This window comes from Mustela nivalis (assembly GCF_964662115.1).
Source record: "Mustela nivalis genome assembly, chromosome: X".
Classification (NCBI taxonomy): Eukaryota; Metazoa; Chordata; class Mammalia; order Carnivora; family Mustelidae; genus Mustela; species Mustela nivalis.
In genome coordinates this window covers 50,949,891-50,968,679 of record NC_139040.1, presented here as the reverse complement: position 1 = coordinate 50,968,679, position 18,789 = coordinate 50,949,891, and the positions used below count along the sequence as shown (strand labels likewise).

Below are 18,789 nucleotides of genomic sequence, written 5' to 3'. Positions count from 1 at the left end.
TAACTCTGTCAGTGATGAATGAGTTTTAAATAAGGGAGTGGAGAAGAGTCATTTGCTCATTACAGCAAGTGTGGTTATGGATCTGACCTATAGTAGTTGGTACATGTGAATAATTTGGCCACAAATAATCTGGAAGAATTTATATTTTCAAAACATCGGGATATATTTTGAGTAATGGAAAACCAAGATTTGTTAATATTGCAGACATTGTCATATCCATTCATAATCCTCAAAGAGGCACAGTGTATCAGTGATTTAGCAGATCATATATGTTCTAGCTTAACAGCCTATATAGACATTCATGAGGATAAATTAGTCACTGAAATCCTAATGGTTTTCCAAAAGCCAATGTCTTTATTAGAATATTATGAAACTAGTTTATTTCTAACTTAAATCACAATCTTTGAGGTTGAGATTTTAAAATATGTAAAGTTAACGTTTTTAAGACAAATGACACATTGATAGGTATCATTGATTTTTAAAAATCTCAATAGGAAATAATTTAAAATAGTGACAGCAAATACATCTGTAAAGTTTTTAGATTGTCCCCTGTAATAAGCAGTTGAAAGTTAGAGTATGTCTTTCTCTGTGTATACATATATTACAGTTTTGCTTTTGCCATCAGCAGATATTTTCTTTTCTCAGGTGAAACAACTGAATTCAAACATGACCAGACCTGTTCCTTTTAGCTTCCCTTGGCCAATCTAATCTGTTCATTGTATGAGTTTTAGCTAAATGGAATCATTTTGCAATCATAATGAATTAATAATGGGCTATATTTTGGTTGTTTCACTGAGTATAGAACTGCTTTAATTAAGACAGGCTTGTGTTCTTGTTTTAGTCTCATGTCTGTGCTAAATAAACAAGGGACAAATAAGACCTCTGTCTTTGGTTGAGAAATAATTTAGGTCGATAGCATATCTTTCAATTCAGAAGACTGTTAATGGCACCAAAGAGGCTTTTATTCAACTAAATAATCACTGCCTACAAATAGTCTGTTGAATCAATATTTAAGAAAGCTGCTTCTCTGTTTGGAGATTCATGGATTCCTCTGAAATAATTTGCTTGGCAACTGTCAATATCTTTTTGTGTCTTGTATCCTGTTTAATTTAGGATTCTTCCTGGCATTTCAGTATTTTCTTTTCCTTTTTAAAGTACTAGCCTGAAAAAAAAAGTACTAACTGGAAAATAGAACACATACTGATAATAATGGCTGTCAGTTATTATCTAACTAACTGCATTAATTCTTTTTTGGACATTGCTTGATATTTAACTGCAAGAATTTAATAACAACAATTTGATTTATAATTGGGTTTTGGCATTACATTATCTTAGAACTGTGATTTCACTTCTTGCTTTCTTAAACACAATTCAGCTTCTCAAATTCTGTTATCTCTTACTATTAGGAAAGCTCAATCAAAGTTTTAGGTTTTGAACTGTTTCCTCCCTGTGAATATATGCATGTTTATACATATAACTGCTTCTTTGTCTTCATGTTATATTATATTAACTCATCTTATAATACAAATGGTAGGATAACCTAGAAAACTAGAATCACAAACAAGCTATCTTCTTTATAGTTTTCAAGTACAATATAAAACTATTAAAAACCTTAAAATAATAATATAAAATATTCCAGTTTTCAACTTGCAATTCATAATGTATATGACTTTAAATGCACCATTTATATTCTAAGGTGCCTTATTTCATCCTTAATATTGTATTTGTTATAATGAGGAAAGAAAAACATTGGAAAAAATTCAGTTTTCTACTAATTTTTTTGAGTGTCTGTGAGGCTGATAAAATGTCTGATGCCTGGTTACACTTAATTTTACAGTACTTAAGATTTAGATCATAGTATATAAGCCCATGACAGTACATTAAAAAAAAAATCCTCAAACAGTAATACTCTTTTATTTGATAATTCTAATTCTGCAGACTTTACATGTTTTGAATATGGTAGAAATTAATACTGGTATATTTGTTTAGCCTCTAGATCTAAAGTGTTGAAAGTATACATAGGTTTAGCTATTTACTAATTTACTAAACACTTAACTTCTTTGAAAACTTCAGAGTACTAATACTGTTGCTGTTCTTTTTTTTTACACCATAACCACTCTCCGTTGACCACTGCATGCAGATAGTTGGAAGTAAAGTTATGGTGAGTACAAAAGATGTGTTTTACCCTTAGGTATGAATTTGTGCTTTTGGGAATTGAGTGATTTTGCTTATATTATTTTTTATATGTTTGGTTTTGCTTTTGGAGTATATTCTACCAAAGTAGCAAGATGATTAAGATCAGTTGATGTGTATTTAGCTATGGTAACTATTTTTCCTGTGGTTTTTGGAAATGTTTAGAATTGGAATATGCTTGTATATTTTGTTTTTGAAAGTTTCACTTATTTTTTTGGAGTTGTACCTGTGTTTATGATTTTATGATTCAGTTCCTATGATTCTGATGAAATTGGATGTTTTTACCTCAGTGTCTTATGATGGCAGGGAGAGACTCTAATAGGTTGGTTTATATTGGCAGTGATTCTTATTAATGTATCTTACTTGGATTTTAGTGTCATTGAGCACATAGTTTAATGAAAACAGCCTTTGAAGTGCAGTCACAAGATCTAGGTCTTTGTCTTTGTTAGATGGTACTAATTGGCTGTATGACTTTGGACAAGTCCTGTAATTTCTTTGATGTTCAGATATTAAATTGATAAATTGAAGTGATTGGTGTACATTATTTTTTAAGGTTCTTTCTTTTGCTGCCTTTTAGAGATTTTTTTTAAGATTATGTATTTTAGATAGTTTTTTTAAAGATTATTTATTTTAGAGAGAGAGTACATTAGTGGAAGAAGGGGCAGAGGGAGAGGGAGAGAAAGAAACCTAAGCAGACATTGCGCTGACTGCAGAGTCCGGTGCTGGGCTTGATCCCAGGACCTTGGGATCATGACCTGAGGCCTGTGTAATTGAGACGTATTTGTGAATACCTTGTCTTCATGACTAAACAGTCTGTATTTAGAGAACAGGGAAGAAAATACTACCTTTAACATTATTAAGTACCACAGTATTCAGAATAGTGAATGTGTATAATACTTGTTTTGCTTTTAAAAGTTGAGTTAGTCTTTTTTTCCCCCTCTTTTAATTTATGTGACATCCATGGACAAAAAGCCATCAACCTTTTGGGGATAATTTCAAACATCAGCAAGTATTTCTTTAGTGCTTATTATGTGTCAAGGACAGTGTTAGGTTCATTGATGACTGGAAAATAGGATAAGATCTTACAGTACTAATATATGAGGTAAGAATCAGTCCTTAAGTTGTGCATGCTGATTGTGTTTTAGGAATTTATAAGCAGGAGAGAGAAGTAGGCGTAGAGTAATTAGAGAGAACTCTATGCAAGTTTTTGGACTTAAACTGGGCTTTTAAGAATCCTTAATTTTGATGGCTGGGATTTGATAAGGGAGATGAGACAACAAAGAAGCTTTAAGATTGTGAAAATAATACTCAATCCAAAGGCCTACAGAAAGATCCAAACTGTGTGGGTAGGGGGCTGAGAAAAGGCAAGCAAGAGATGAGGTTGATTGTTGTTGGAACAAAGAGTGTATATTGGAAAGCTTGAAAAATCAAATTGAAAGAGGATCTTGGAAGTCCAGTTAGAAGAGTAGAAGTTAGTTTGAACAGGAAAGTGACTTGAAGAAAACAGAGTTTAACACCCCCCCCCCCCCCCCCCCCCGCCCCAGCATCTGGCTCTCTGCTCAGCAGGGAGCCTGCTTCTTCTTCTCTCTCTGCCTGTCTCTCTGTCCAATAAATAAATAAATAAAAATCCTTAAAAAAAAAAAACCCAAATTTGATACTAGTATAGGTAGGCTGGATTAGGCCAATGGTTCTCAAGTTAGAAAGTCTATAAAAATGCGAGTTTTGTCTCTCATGGGGTCTAGGATAGGGCCAAGATATCTGCATATTTATCAATCACCACAGGAGATCCTCAGGAGGTAGGCTGAAGAGCATACTAGAGGAGTAATAGATTAGAATGAAGAGAGATTTGTTTCCAGGGCTACCTAGGAGACTTTTGTGTGAATCAGGGAGGACCTGTACTAAACTGGGGCTAGATGTGGGAGGGTGGGGTTAAATAGGGTTTTGACCTATAAGGGAATCTTGAGCTTATTTTAATGTGAGCTGAAGCTAGCCTGGTTTCTGCATGGCTTTTGCCAGAGCTGGTCAAATAGTATGATTTCTCCATATTCTGAAGTTCTCTTCTCATTTCTCTTAGATAACACTCAACTCTGTCCCCTGATTACTCATACTGTTGCTTCTTTAGTTTAGAGTCATCATTAAACACATCTGTAATTGCTGTAGCCCCCTAAGTAGTCTCCTGGTATCCACTCTCTCACCCTGGCCATGCATGTTCTATACTGTTAAACAGATCATGCTGATTTCCCCACTTAAAACTTTCAAATGGCTTCCTATTGCCCTTTGCAATCTCTTCCCTGCTCCTTTTTCTAATTTCATCTCCATCTCCATTCTTACATGTGCCTGTCCTCTAATTGTACAGGAACACTTGACAATTCCTTAACATCCTACTCTTTTAAGTACCTCTATCTAAATCAAGCACATTCTCTTTCTTTGAGCTAGAATGCCCTTTTCTTCTTTAAGGTGCCTAGAAAGCTCCTAAATATCCATCAGGATTAAGCATCATGTCAATCTTAAGAGAATTTGTCTTAGATAACTCCTTCCTTTCCATAACACCACCATATAGCCCTAGTATAATATTGAACATATTATAATAATAAATCATTACATGTCTTTCTTCCCCAGTAGCTCATTTACATAAAATACTAGGTCTAATGTAAGAGAGAGGTAAACATTGGCCGTATAGGTACAAGTGGAAGGCTAACGGGCTATATATGGTTCATGGAAAAGTTTCATCTTGTCTGAGAGTGTTTTTGAAAGACAATGTAATTAGATGGATATTATGATTGATCTTCAGTATAAACTGTTTTACACCAATGTTTTATCAATGATCTGCTTCTCACACTGGAATTTGCATCACATATCCTGCGATAAAGGGAGGTAACTATGGGTATCAGGTTCTAGAGGAAATGAGGGATTAGTTCTAGAGTTTAGGTGGGAGGGGTGCCTTCAGGGGGAAGATTTTTCTTTGTTGTTTTTTGAGACTAGAGTGAGGAGTGAGAAAACAGTCATTAAAATCACTCTGATGGAAAGTCAGGTACAAAAGGGCTTATTTTTCATGGTCTCATTAGTCTTCAAAAGATGAGAAGTGTGTGTTCATTGATAAAAATGGCAGATAAGAGTTTCATAAAAGTGTTCCAGAGAGAATGCATTGTAGAAATAACCACTTTAATTATTATAGTTGCCTAGATATTATATATGTTGGTCAAAAATAAGTCATATAAAAACCAGGTTGAAATTAGAAAAATTGAATATGTAATAAACTAAGTCTGTATGACCCTATCTTTTCTTTTGCCTCTCTAATGTTGATTAGAAGCAGAAATGAATTGAAGCCCTCCCAGTCTTTAACTACTGTCAACCTTACTTTTCATTATTTTCCTTTATAAATTTGCTTTAAAAATCAGACTGGAAAACTGCCTGTTGTTACCTGAACACAACCACCCCCTCAGCCTCATGCAGTCTTTCTTCTGACTTTGTTCATTCTAGGATCTCTTTTTGGCATAGAATTTTTTTTTTTTTTGGTCACCATTCTGCCCATTCTTTATAGCCCTCCCTGAAGCCTGTCCTGATTGCCATCCCTGAGTCATCCCCCTCAATTTCTACCTAGTAATTTATATGAACTTATAAATAAAGTGCTTATGTATCACTTCATTTTTAACTTTCTTAAAGAATCACTTTCTGCTTTATCTTATACTTTCTATTATGTGTTTGTTAAGGGCTTCTGTTATAATACTCCTAGATTATTTTAGTTTATAGTAATGTATATCCTTGAATAATACTGTCACCCAGTGGGTCTGTCTTTTTATGTCAACAATATAGAGCTTATGAAGGGATGTAAATTTCCATAGAGGTCATGGGTTTAGAGGTAGATAGACCTGGGTTCAGATTTCTGCTCTGCTATATGCTATATAGCTGTGTGTCCTTAGATGATTACTTAACCTCTCTGATCCCCAGTCTCCCCATCTAAACAAGAGGATAAAAATACTAAATTCAGGGAGATTTTGAAGTTTATGTTTATATTTAATGCATTTAATGTGCAAAGAAGCTTGCAAGTAGTAGGCCTAAATTACATTTTTTTGCTAAATGTATTCAGTTCTATTAAATACTTGGTATGAAGAACATAAAAACATGAAGATTACATGGTAAAATGAGATAAAACTATGAGCAGCCTTTTTTGTTTTGGTAAGTAATCAAGATGTGTGCTATTTGATAGGATTCATTCTGGATCAAGAATGTTGAGTTAGATCTGGATTAAGAATGATTCAGTTAGATGGAAAAAGGAGAATGCTTTGCTGTTTATTGGAAGCTATGTGCTATGTAGTATAGATTATTATTGGGCTTTTAGAAAAAAATAAACTCATGTGTGGTCTCAATATAATATTGACAAGATACAGAAAATGGCTAAAATGATGGATGTGATTTCATTGTAAGCCAGGAATAATTTACCCACAGGTGGAAAAATCACTATTCTGTGGGGAAAAAAAAGTAAGAATGACATGATTATGTATGATAATTGGAAAACAGAATTATAATGACCAGAGCTTATAATGTTAAATATTAGTAAATTTAGTAACATAAATAGTTGAGTGCTTAGGGCAATAGTAGGGTGTTTATGCAACAGTGTCTGTTTAGGGATGAGAAAGACCTGAATTTGAACCCATGATTCACCACTCATTCATTCCCTGTGATCTTGTTAACCTCTGTAACCTCAGTTTCATTTTTTTCTTTTTAACGAAAAGTTACTGGACTCCTATTACATGCCAGGTGCTTGAATGATGAACCATACAGATATATATTCCTCATGGAGCTTACTTACATTCTAGCTGGGAGACAGACAATGATACATCAGATTTAATAGCAAGTGGTGGTTAAGTGCTGTGGGAAAAAAAAAAAAAAGTAAAATGAGAAAGTTGAGAGTGATCAGGGATGTGCCATTTTTTTTAAATTTATTTTTTTCTATTTCCCTTCAAAGATTTAATTTATCTATTCGACAGAGAGAAATCACAAGTAGACAGAGAGGCAGGCAGAGAGAGAGACAGGGAAGCAGGCTCCCTGCTGAGCAGAGAGCCTGATGAGGGACTCGATCCCAGGACCCTGAGATCATGACCCAAGCCGAAGGCAGCGGCTCAACCCACTGAGCCACCCAGGCGCCCAGGGATGTGCCATTTTAGATAGGTGACCTCTCTGTGCAATGACAAATGAGCAGAGACATTAATGAAATTGGGGAGAGCTATGTAAATATTTAGGGAAGAACTTTACAGGCAGAGAGAACATAGAGTGTCATGGCTTAGAGGCAGGAGAGTGCATTCAGTATGTGAAGAATAGTGAAGAGGCTAGTGTGGTTGGAGTGGGGTTCAATAAGGGGAGGTATGGGCATATTTAATGACCAACCACAAGAGCTAGTTAAAGTCACTAAAAACACAGGTTAAGGGTAGTAGTGGGTTGCTCATTTGGAAAGGTAGGTTAAGGTCATTTTAGGAGAGATATGCTAAAGAGTTACACTTTAATAGAGAGGGATCCTGAAAAGTTTTGAGCAATGGAATGGCAAAATCTGAGCTGTATTTGGGGAAGATTAATTGAGCAGTATAAATAAGAGAGATTAGAAACTAGGGCAGGGAGATGAAGTTTGGGGTTGTTGTGGTAGTTTAAATAATAGAACCCTTAACTGGAGAATGGTTAAGAGGAACTAAATGGAGAGTATAGATGAGTGATTGTGGAAGTAAAATTAATTGGTTTCAGCAAATGATTGAAAAGGGCAGAGAAGATATTTGCAACAATAATGACTGAAATTTTAAGCATGGGTGACTGAAATGGTAGTAATTTGAGATCATAGAGAAATCAGGAGCAAGACTATTTGGAGTAAAAAATGATGAGTTCAGTTAGATATGTTAAGGAGAAACTAGTAAGATCACAAAAACAGGAATAAAATTATCAACACACAGGAACATTTCTTTAGCACTTGTAGAACTAAGAGTAGAATTTTATAATTTGGTTCACGGTTTTAAACTCCTACTTTTACTATTTTAAATGTACCCTCTGCACTTTGCTGCTGAACATATGTTTATCATCCTAACCACATTTACCTGTTTATAAACTGAAGCCTCAATAACTGTATTAGGCAGTTAAAGCATACTTCTAGGTGACTCAATGTACCCAGATAGAATAGAGCTAATCATTTTAGTGGCTTGTAGTATTGCTTGCCAGATAAGCCATTTTACATAATTAATATGTTACTTTTGTACCTTTTGGGATGTTTCTGAATAATCTGAATCAAAAGGACAACCCCATCATAGGTGAAGGTTAGGAACAGTTGTATCTTTGTTTGCCTGAATTGGGGCATGGAGGCCCTGACTGAATGAATATTGTAGGACCTTTTTCACAAAATAGAGCCAAATAAATTTGTTTCCTCATGCTAGTGAGGAAGGTACTGAATGAAAGTTCCTGTTAAAGTACAAACTTATGGTCAGGCTCAAAGTAAAATATTCATATGCTTTTGATGTATTCCTTACTATAATTCCTAATACTAGAATTCCTAGTAATCATAATATCCGTAAAATACCACTAACCCTGACTGTATGTACTTGGGGGCTAGCTTTTAAGTTGCTATTGAATTATTAAATTGAAATTTTGTTTACTAGTTGAATAGTGTCTTAATGATTACTTCATGTAATGTTGTACTTGTGTCAGGCTGATTATTTGAATGTATCCTATGAGAAAGATAAAATCTTTGTGGGTTTTTAAAAATAATTGTATAGTCCAGAAGGGGGAGACAAAACATTAATTATTGGAGTTTGAAGTAGCTGCTTCATGATAAAAAATGTGGCTTTTTTATACTCCAATTTGATTTATTTTTCTTATGGGCTTAGAAATCTTAGGGAAGTTGCCACTATAAAACATTTAGTTTAATGGGGGTGACGATTTTGTTAAAAATAAATTCAATCGGAGTAAAAATAATCAATGCAATTATTTTTAACTAGTGTATATAAAGTAGAAAAACTCATTTGGTAATCAGATGAAAATAAGACCTGAGACTGTTTAATGATGGTATATTATAAGCGATCTTTTCAGAATAGCATGAGCACTATTAAAGTTTCAATTTAAGTCTCTTCTAATTTCATAATCATTGTTATGTTCAGTGAATAGCTATTTTCCCATTTCCTTATGTTTTAACACTGCAAGCCAGCTTGTGTCTTATACTTATTTTGAATAGGAATATCCATATATGTTTTGAAAAGTTTATTAATTAAAATCTCCATTCATTTTTAGAACAGTTTTTATCAATCCCTTCCCTTCTACTGCATTGTCACAAATTATATTATCTCATCATGCCAGATTAAATTTGTTTAAGGAATGCTAAGATAACATAGATTATAAAATATTAGTAAGTCATTATGCCTTGGGCACTTGGAAATATCTAAGTGTGAATATTGACTTTATGTTTAGACATACATTTTGTAAGTTGATTACATTAATATTTGTGAGTATGTGGTGGTTATATTTTATAATATATCCTGATACTGGAAACAAGAACATAAACTTTTCTTTTAGGATTCTGCACTGCAAATTTATTTTCTGTATATTTTAATTGCAATCATGGTAGAAATTTCTGTTGATGACATTTCTTTGTATATATAGTCAGGTAAAATAATATATTTCGGGGCACCTGGGTGGCTCAGTGGGTTAAGCCTCTGCCTTCGGCTCAGGTCATGATCTTAGGGTCCTGGGATCAAGCCTTGCATCAGGCTCTCTGCTCAGCAGGGAGCCTGCTTTCCTCCTCTCTCTCTGCCTGCCTCTCTGACTACTTGTGATCTCTGTCTGTCAAATAAATAAAATCTTTAAAAATAAAATAAAATAATACATTTAAAATATGATGCTTGATATGACATTTTAAATGCCTATAGTGATTGAGGGGACAGTACAATATGGCAGTATAAGAAGATCCTAAACTCAGTCTCTTCCCATGTACCACATCGAAAGCTACAAAAAGAACAGTTCCCTCAGAAAAAGACATAAAAACTAGCTGAAAGCTCCTTCGAAACACAGCAGACTGAAACACACCATGAGTCATTCTGTGAAAAAGTCCTATTTACTTGTGTTGGAGCTTTAGTTTGAGGGTCAGGCTTTAGGTTTGCCACATGTCTACAGGCTGTGGAACTGCTCTCAGGGAACAAAGTCTGGGGGAAGCCATCTTTCCACTCTCCTTTAGCCTCACTATAGCTCACTGGTACCTCCCAGAAAAGTGCGTATACATGCCTCTCAAGCCCGGGCTTTTGCAACTGTTACCCTAGGGGACACCTCCAAATTGTCTGGTCTGGAGGTCAGCAGAGCTTATGATTATGGTCCTAGAGGACTGTATATTATTTATACACTTTAAAAGCTGCTATCTGATGGTCTGGATTCCAGATAGTCTGATTCTAGGTGCTGACTGAGATCACTTCTGGAATGCTGACAGGTACTGGCGCATCCTCAGCACTGAGACCTATTAAGAATAAATCAGGCTACTGAGACAACCACAAAGGTTCAGTAAACAACCAAGAACTATGGCAAGGTTTAAAGATTGGATCAATCTCTTATATGGGGACCTCCTCAAGACTGGAAGACTGCTGCAAGTAAGAGAACAGATAAAACCTTAGAAAAAAACTCTTAATGAAAGGTAATGAGTAACTTACCTGATGAAGAGTTCAAAGAAAAGGTCATACATCTGAATAGCTAGTTTAGGAAAAATTTATTCCTAGACAGGAGCCAACTATTTTTACCTACTGCATCATACCAAAATTCTTGCCATGATGCTAATCTAGGTATGTAGACTGAGGTGTGAGATTCACATTTTTCTACATGTAAAGCAATTTCATAGGCAAATATTACTGATGATGATGTTGAGTAAGAAAAGTGACATGTTAGCCAATATTTTTTCCCATTTTTTTAAGTAAATTTGAAACTTCTTGGGAAAAAATTATTTTGTAGGGATATTGTTATGCACACACATCTTGAAACTATTTGATTAGCTACTGTATGTTCTCTTTGTTGCTATTAATTGAGGGAATATTGTTATTAAAGGGAATTGGAACAAAAACTTACTAAAACATCAAAGTAAAGGGCATAAAGATGCTCATCAAACTTGGGAGAAGTTGAGATGAACACCATGAGAACTTTAACCAACAGACACAATATATAAGAAAGTACCAAACAGAAGTCACAGGGCTGAAGAATATAATAGCTAAACTGAAAAATACACTGGAGGGGTTCAACAGCAGACTAGATGAAGCAGAAGAAAGGACCAGTGATCTAGAAGACAGAGTGGAACTAATTCAAACAGAATAGCAAAAATAAAATAAATAATTTTAAAAAGCAAAGATAGCTTACTGGACCAGTAAAACAACATCAAGTGGAATATCATTTGCGTTATGGGGTCCCAGGAGGAGAAGAGAGAGAAAGGGCAGAAAACTTTTTTGAATAAATAATGACTGCAAATATCCCTAACTGGAGGAGAAAACAGGCATTCAGATCCAGGAACCTTAGTGTTCCAAATAAGAAACTAGATAGATCCATGCAAAGGGACAGTACAATTAAAATGCCAAAAGTTAAAGAGAGAATCTTAAAGCAAGAGAAAAACAAATTGTCTAATATAAGAGAAATCCCCTGAGAGTAGCAGAACATTTTTCTTGCAGTCCACAAGGGAGTGGAATGGTATATTCAAAGTGCTGAAAGGGAAGAATTTCCAACCAAGTAATACCGTGTCTGACAAAGTGTTACAATTTAGATTATCTATGCAAAACCTAAAGGTTTTAACCACCAAACCAGCTTTATAAGAAATGTTAAAGAGACTTCTGTAAATTGGAAGGAAAGGGCATGAATTACTAATAAGAAAACATATGAAAGTACAAATCTCATTGGCAAAGGTAAATATATAGTAAAGGTAGTATATTAGTCCCTTATAAAATTAGTATGGAGGTTGAAAGACAAAAGTAAAAATAACTGGTAGAACTATAGTAATAAATTACGGATACACAAAAAAGATGTAAAATGTGACGTGAGAAACATAAAATGGGGAGGGGCGGATTAAAAATGTAGAGTTTTAGGGTGCCTGGGTGGCTCAGTGGGTTGGGCCTCTGCCTTCCGCTCAGGTCATGATCTCAGTTTCCTGGGATTGAGGCCGCATCAGGCTCTCCGCTCAGTGGGGAGCTTGCTTTCTGCCCTCTCTCTGCCTGCCTTTCTGCCTACTTGTGATCTCTCTCTCTCTGTCAAATAAATAAAATATTTTAAAAACATGTAGAGTTTTAGAATGCATTAAAACGTATGTTTCGGGTGCCTGGGTGGCTCAGTGGCTTAAGCCGCTGCCTTCGGCTCAGGTCATGATCTCAGGGTCCTGGGATCGAGTCCCGCATCGGGCTCTCTGCTCGGCAGGGAGCCTGCTTCCTCCTCTCTCTCTCTGCCTGCCTCTCTGCCTACTTGTGATCTCTCTCTGTCAAGTAAATAAATAAATAAAATCTTAAAAAAAAAAAAAAAACGTATGTTTCTGTCATCTTAAAATAGACTGTTACGTATATGGGCTTTTATAAGTGGCTCTCATTCTAACCACAAAGTAAATATCTAGAGGAGATACACAGAAGTACATAAAAAAGGAATCTAAGCATAACACTAAAGAAAGTAATCAAACCATAAGGGAAGAGAACCAGAAACAGTGAACAAAATAGCAGTAAGTGTGTACTTATCAATAATAACTTTAAATCTAAATGATCTACAATCTCCAATAGAAAGACGTAGAATGGCTGAATGGATAAAAATATAAGACCCATCTGTATCTTGCCTACAGGAGACTCACTTCAAATACAAAGACTTACACAGATGAAAGTGAAGGGATGGGAAACAATGTTTCAGGCAAGTGGAAACGGAAAGAAAACTGGAGTAGCTGTACTTTTTTTAGGCAAAATAAACTTTAAAACAGAGACTGCAGTAAAATACAAAGAAGAGCACTACGTAATGATTAAGGAATCAATCACACAAAAGGATATGATATTTGCAAATATTTATGTACCCAACATAGGATCACCTAAATATGTAAAGGGGATATTAACAAAGGGAGAAATTGGCAGCAATACAATGATAGTAGGGATATTAATACCCTATTTATGTGAACAGATAGATCATCTAGACAGAAAATTGATAAGTATTGGCCTTATTGACAGACAGATGAGCTTAATAGATATAAACAGAATGTTTGATCCCAAAACAGAATATACATTTTTTTAAATGCACATGGAAAATTCTCCTGGATGGATCATAAGTTAGGCCATAAAACACATCTAAATAAATTTAATAAGATTGAAATATATCAACTGTCTTTATTGACCACCATGATAGTATGAAGTTTAGAGATCAATTACAAGAAGAAGACTGGAAAAAATCACAAAAATACGGAGATTAAACTGAACAACCAGTGGGTAAACAAAAGAATTCAAAGGAGAAAAAAAAATACCTTGGTGACAAATGAAAATAAAAATACAACTTACTTTGGGATTCAGCAAAAAGCGTTTCTAAGAGGAAAGTTCCTAGAGATACTGGTGTACCTCAAAAAACAAAAAAATCTCAACTTTCCATATAAAATCCATATAAAATCTAACTTTCCATATAAAAGAACTAGAGAAAGAACAGTGTTACTAGAAAGAACGAAATAGAAAAAAATCAGAGGGTACACAAAACAAACTGAGGAATTCTGGGGGGTAGGGAGGTATGGAGAAGGTGTTTGGGTTATGGACTTTAGGGAAGGTATGTGCTATGGTGAGTGCTGTAAAATGTAAACCTGGAGATTCACAGACCTGTACCTCTGGGGCTAATAATACATTATATGTTAATAAAATAAAAAATTAAAAAAACAAAAACAAAAAATCAGAGTGTAAATTAATGAAATAATGACTAAAATGAAAATAGAGCAATTAGATCAATGAAACTAATAGCTGGTTCTTTGAAAAGATAAACTAAATTGGCCAATATTTAGAATGATTCACCCATTGAAAAAGAAAGGACTTCAATAAATAAAATCAGAAATGAAAGTTGTTATAGCTGATACTACAGAAATACAATGGATCATAGGAAACTATCATGAACAATTATATGTAAACAAACTAGATAACCTAGAAGAAATGCAATGTACAGTCTTCTAGAAACTGACTGATAAAGAAATAGAAAATCTGAATAGATCAATTACTAGCAAGGAGATTGAATCAGTAATCAAAAACCTGCCAACAAAGAAGTCTAGGACCAGGTGGCTTCATAGGTGAGTTCTTCCAAACATGTAAAGATTTAATACCTATCCTTCTCAAGCTCTTCCATAGAATTGAAGAGAAGGGAAAGCTTCCTAACTAATTTTAATGAGGCCAGCAATATCCAGTTACCAAAACCACTCAAAACGATACCATAAAGAAAGAAAATTACAGTCCAGTATCCCCAATGAACATAGATGGAAAAATCCTCAACCGAATACTAGCAAACAAAATTCAACAATACATCAAAAAGATAATATACTATGATCAAGTGGTATTTATTTCAGGGATGGAAAGATGATTCATCATCCTCAAACCAATGTGTGATATACCGAATTAACAAAGTGAAGGATAAAAATCACATGATCAAAGCATTTAACATCCATTTATGATAAAAAACCTCATACCAAAATGGGTATATAGGGAATGTACCTTAACATAATAATGACTCTATATGACAGGTCCACAGCTAATTTCATACTTAATGGTGAAAAGGAAGACTTTCCTCTAACATTGAATAAGACAAGGATGCCCACTCTATCAGCTTTTATTCAGTATAGCATTGGAAATTCTGGCAAGAGCAATTTGGCAAGAAACAGAAAAAGCATCCACATTGGAAAGGTAGAAATAAAACTGCAAATGACTTGCAATACTTTGAAAATGACGTGATTTTTATATTGAAAACCTAAACACTCTACCAAAAAACTGTTAGAGAAGAAATACATGAATTCAGTAACTTTGCTGGCTGTAAAGTTAATATACAAAAAATGTTGCATTTCTATACATTAACAACTAACTGTCAGAAAGAGAATTGAGAATACATTCTTATTTACAGTTGCATCAAAAAGACTAAAATACCGGGGGCGCCTGGGTGGCTCAGTGGGTTAAAGCCTCTGCCTTCGGCTTGGGTCATGATCCCAGGGTCCTGGGATCGAGCCCCACGTCGGGCGCTCTTGCTCACCGGGGAGCCTGCTTCTCCCTCTCTCTCTGCCTGCCTCTCTGCGTACTTGTGATCTCTGTCTGTCAAATAAATAAATAAAATCTTTAAAAAAAAAGACTAAAATACCTAGGAATAAATTTAACCAGGAGGTGAAAGACCTGTTCACTGAATACTATAAGACATTTATGAAATAAATTGAAGACACAGCTAAATGGAAATATATTCCATGTTCCTGGATTGAAAGAATATTGTTAAAATGTCCATCTTACCCAAAGGAATCTACAGAGTCAGTATAATGACTCTGACTACAGAGTCAGAAAAATAACAGTGGTATTTTTCACAAAAATAGAACAAACAGTCCTAAAATTTGTATTGAATCACAAAATACCCCAAATAACCAAAGCACTTCTGAGAAAGAACAAAGCTGGAAAGCATCACACTACCTGATTTCAAACTTAACTACTAAAGCTATAGTAATCAAAGCAGTATGGCACTGGCATAAAAATAGGCACAAAGATCAATGGAACAGATAGAATTCTCAAATTCATGCATCTGTGGTGAATTATTTTATGACAAAGGAGGCAAGAATATACAATGGGGAAAGGGCAGTCACTTTTTAATAAATGGTGTTGGGTAAACCGGAGAGCCACATGCAAAGGAATCAGATTACTGTCTTACACTATACACAAAAATTAATTCAAAATGGTTTAAAGACTAAAGATCTGAAGCTGTGAAACTCCTAGAAGAAGGCAGACTTGGTAAACTCCATGACATTGGTCCTGGTGATGATTTTTTGGATCTCACTCTTAAAAGCAAAGACAGTAAAAGTGAAATAAGTGGAACTACATCAAACTACAAAGCTTCTGCACAACAAAGGAAACCATCAACAAAATGAAAAGGCAACCTAGATTTGGAGAAGATATTTGGAAATTATATATCTGATAAGGGATTAATATTCAAAGTATATAAAGAACTTGGGCACCTGCGTGGCTCAGTGGGTTAAAGCCTCTGCCTTCGGCTCAGGTCATGATCCCAGGGGCCTGGGATCTAGCCCCGTGTGGGCTCTCTGCTCAGCAGGGAGCCTGCTTCCTCCTCTCTCCCTGCCTGCTTCTCTGCCTACTAGTGATCTCTGTCTGTCAAATAAATAAAATCTTAAAAAAAACAACAACTCCCCCCCCCCCCACAAAATATATAAAGAACTCATACAACTTAATAACAAAAAACAATCCTATTTAAAAAGTGGGTATATAGGGGCACCTGGGTGGCTCAGTGGGTTAAGCTGCTGCCTTAGGCTCAGGTCATGATTTCAGGGTCCTGGGATCGAGTCCCGCATCGGGCTCTCTGCTCAGCGGGGGGCCTGCTTCCCTCTCTCTCTCTCTCTGCCTGCCTCTCCGTCTACTTGTGATTTCTCTCTGTCAGATAAATAAATAAAATTAAAAAAAAATAAAATAAAAAATAAAAAGTGGGTATAGAATCTGAATAGATATTTTCCAAAGAAGAGATAGAGATAGTGAGTAAGAATGTGAAAAGATGTTCAGCATCACTAATCATCAGGGAAATGCAATCAGAACTACAATGGGATATCATCTCATCTCATACCTGTTAGAATAGCTGAAAGACAAGAAATAACTAGTGTTGGTGGAGGTGTGGAAAGAGGGAAACTGTTGTGCATTGGTGGATATGTAAATTGGTATATACACTATGGAAAATATTAAGGATGTTCCTAAAAAATTAAAAAGAGAACCACCATATGCTTCTATAATTCCACTTCTATGTATTTATTTGAAGAAAATAAAACCACTGACTTGAAAAGATATATTATTGATATATTATTGAAAAAATTGTTATTATTGCAAAATAACATCTATGTTATTTGCAACTTTATTTATAATAAGCATGATATGGAAATAACCCAAATGTCCATTGATGGATGAGTGGATAAATAAGATGGGGTGTGTGTGTGTGTGTTTGTGTGTGTGTGTGTATAAATAAAATGAATGTTACTCAGCCATAAAAAAGAGATCTTGCCATTTGTGACAATCTGGATGGACCTTGAAGGTGTTATGCTAAGTGAAATAAGTCAGAGAAAGAAAAAACTCTATAATCTTACTTACATATGGAATAAAAACCTAAATAGTTGAACAAAACAAAACTCAGAGCAGAATGGTAGTTAACAGTGGGAATAGGTTTGGGGGTGGGCAAAATGGGTAAAGGGGTTAACAGGTATAAATTCCTAGTTATAAAATAAATAATCCATGGGGACATCATACATAATATGGTGACTGTAGTTAGTAATGTTGTGCGTATTTGGATGTTGCTAGGGGAGTAAATATTAAAAATTCTCATTGTCAAAAAAAGAGAAAACCCTGTAACTTTGTATAATGACAGATGGTAACTAGCTTTATTGTGGTTATTATTTCCCAGTTTATACAAATACCAAATTATTATGTTGTATACCTGAAACTGACAAAAAATTATGTCATTTATGTCTCAAAACAAAGAGAGTAGCCGTTATTTCACATTGCTTTGATTTTTTTTTTTGACTGCTAACTATGCCAAAACTTTTGACTGTCCATATAGCATGAGGTAATTATTTAATAAGTGTTCTTCTGTGTTTGTTTTTGTCACTAAGCAATTTATTCTATATATTATATATCCTTTAAAAGGTATGTTTAAAATTTGCTGTTGCCATTAAATATTTACAGTGGCATGACATAGATAATTTTTATGAGCCAATACTTTCTTAATCCAGGTAACCTTGTTAGGGGAAAAAGTGGAAACGATAAGATTATGATTAATATTAAGGATTTAACTTAGTGTGTATCAGATTTTGGACTTTTCTCATATATTTGGTTCCATTTCCCATTTTAGTTAGTTTCTTTTATCTGCTTATCTGTTAGGAAAGACTGGTTGAACCAAAATTAGCTCTTCTGAATGGGATGAGGACAGAATAGGATCATCTTAAAAAATGCCATTTTGGGTATAAAGTACTTAAGAGTTTTTAAACCCTTTAACACAGTTTCTCATTTGAACTATGCATTATATATACTTTTGTAGGTTTGTGCATCAATTTTTAGGGAAGAAAATCCTCACATTCTTGGGATCTGGCCTTGTCCCTTGGAATCTTTTGAGTACTATGTAGTAGACAGTGTATTTCCTATTAGTCATCAATAGATACTCATAATGTGAATTAGTATCCAGTTTAAATGCTTGTATAAAATGCATTGTGGGCCTGCATCTCTAAATAGACTGGTAATATGTAAGGTAAGTTTTTTTTTTTTTTTTTTACTGTGATCATTATAATTCAGTTACCTAGGTTCCTACATTAATTGCATGTATTATTGTATTTGTAACCACAGTTACCTATCAAAACAATATAGAAAAGTAAAATGAATTTTAAGA

At 34.7% G+C, this 18,789-nt stretch overlaps 1 protein-coding gene and 1 long non-coding RNA gene across 2 annotated transcripts in view; one reads left to right on the top strand and one right to left on the bottom strand.

The window, feature by feature from the left end:
• The window catches only part of LOC309855567, a 1,258,688-nt gene that overhangs the window by 50,741 nt on the left and 1,189,158 nt on the right, over positions 1 to 18,789 (bottom strand). The window lies entirely within an intron of this gene.
• Positions 1 to 18,789, top strand: part of DIAPH2 (diaphanous related formin 2) — a 919,476-nt gene that overhangs the window by 79,753 nt on the left and 820,934 nt on the right. Inside the window, exon 5 of the mRNA XM_082715955.1 lies at positions 2,141 to 2,161. Coding sequence (XP_082572081.1) covers positions 2,141 to 2,161 — 21 coding nt within the window. The remainder of the gene's footprint in view (positions 1 to 2,140; positions 2,162 to 18,789) is intronic.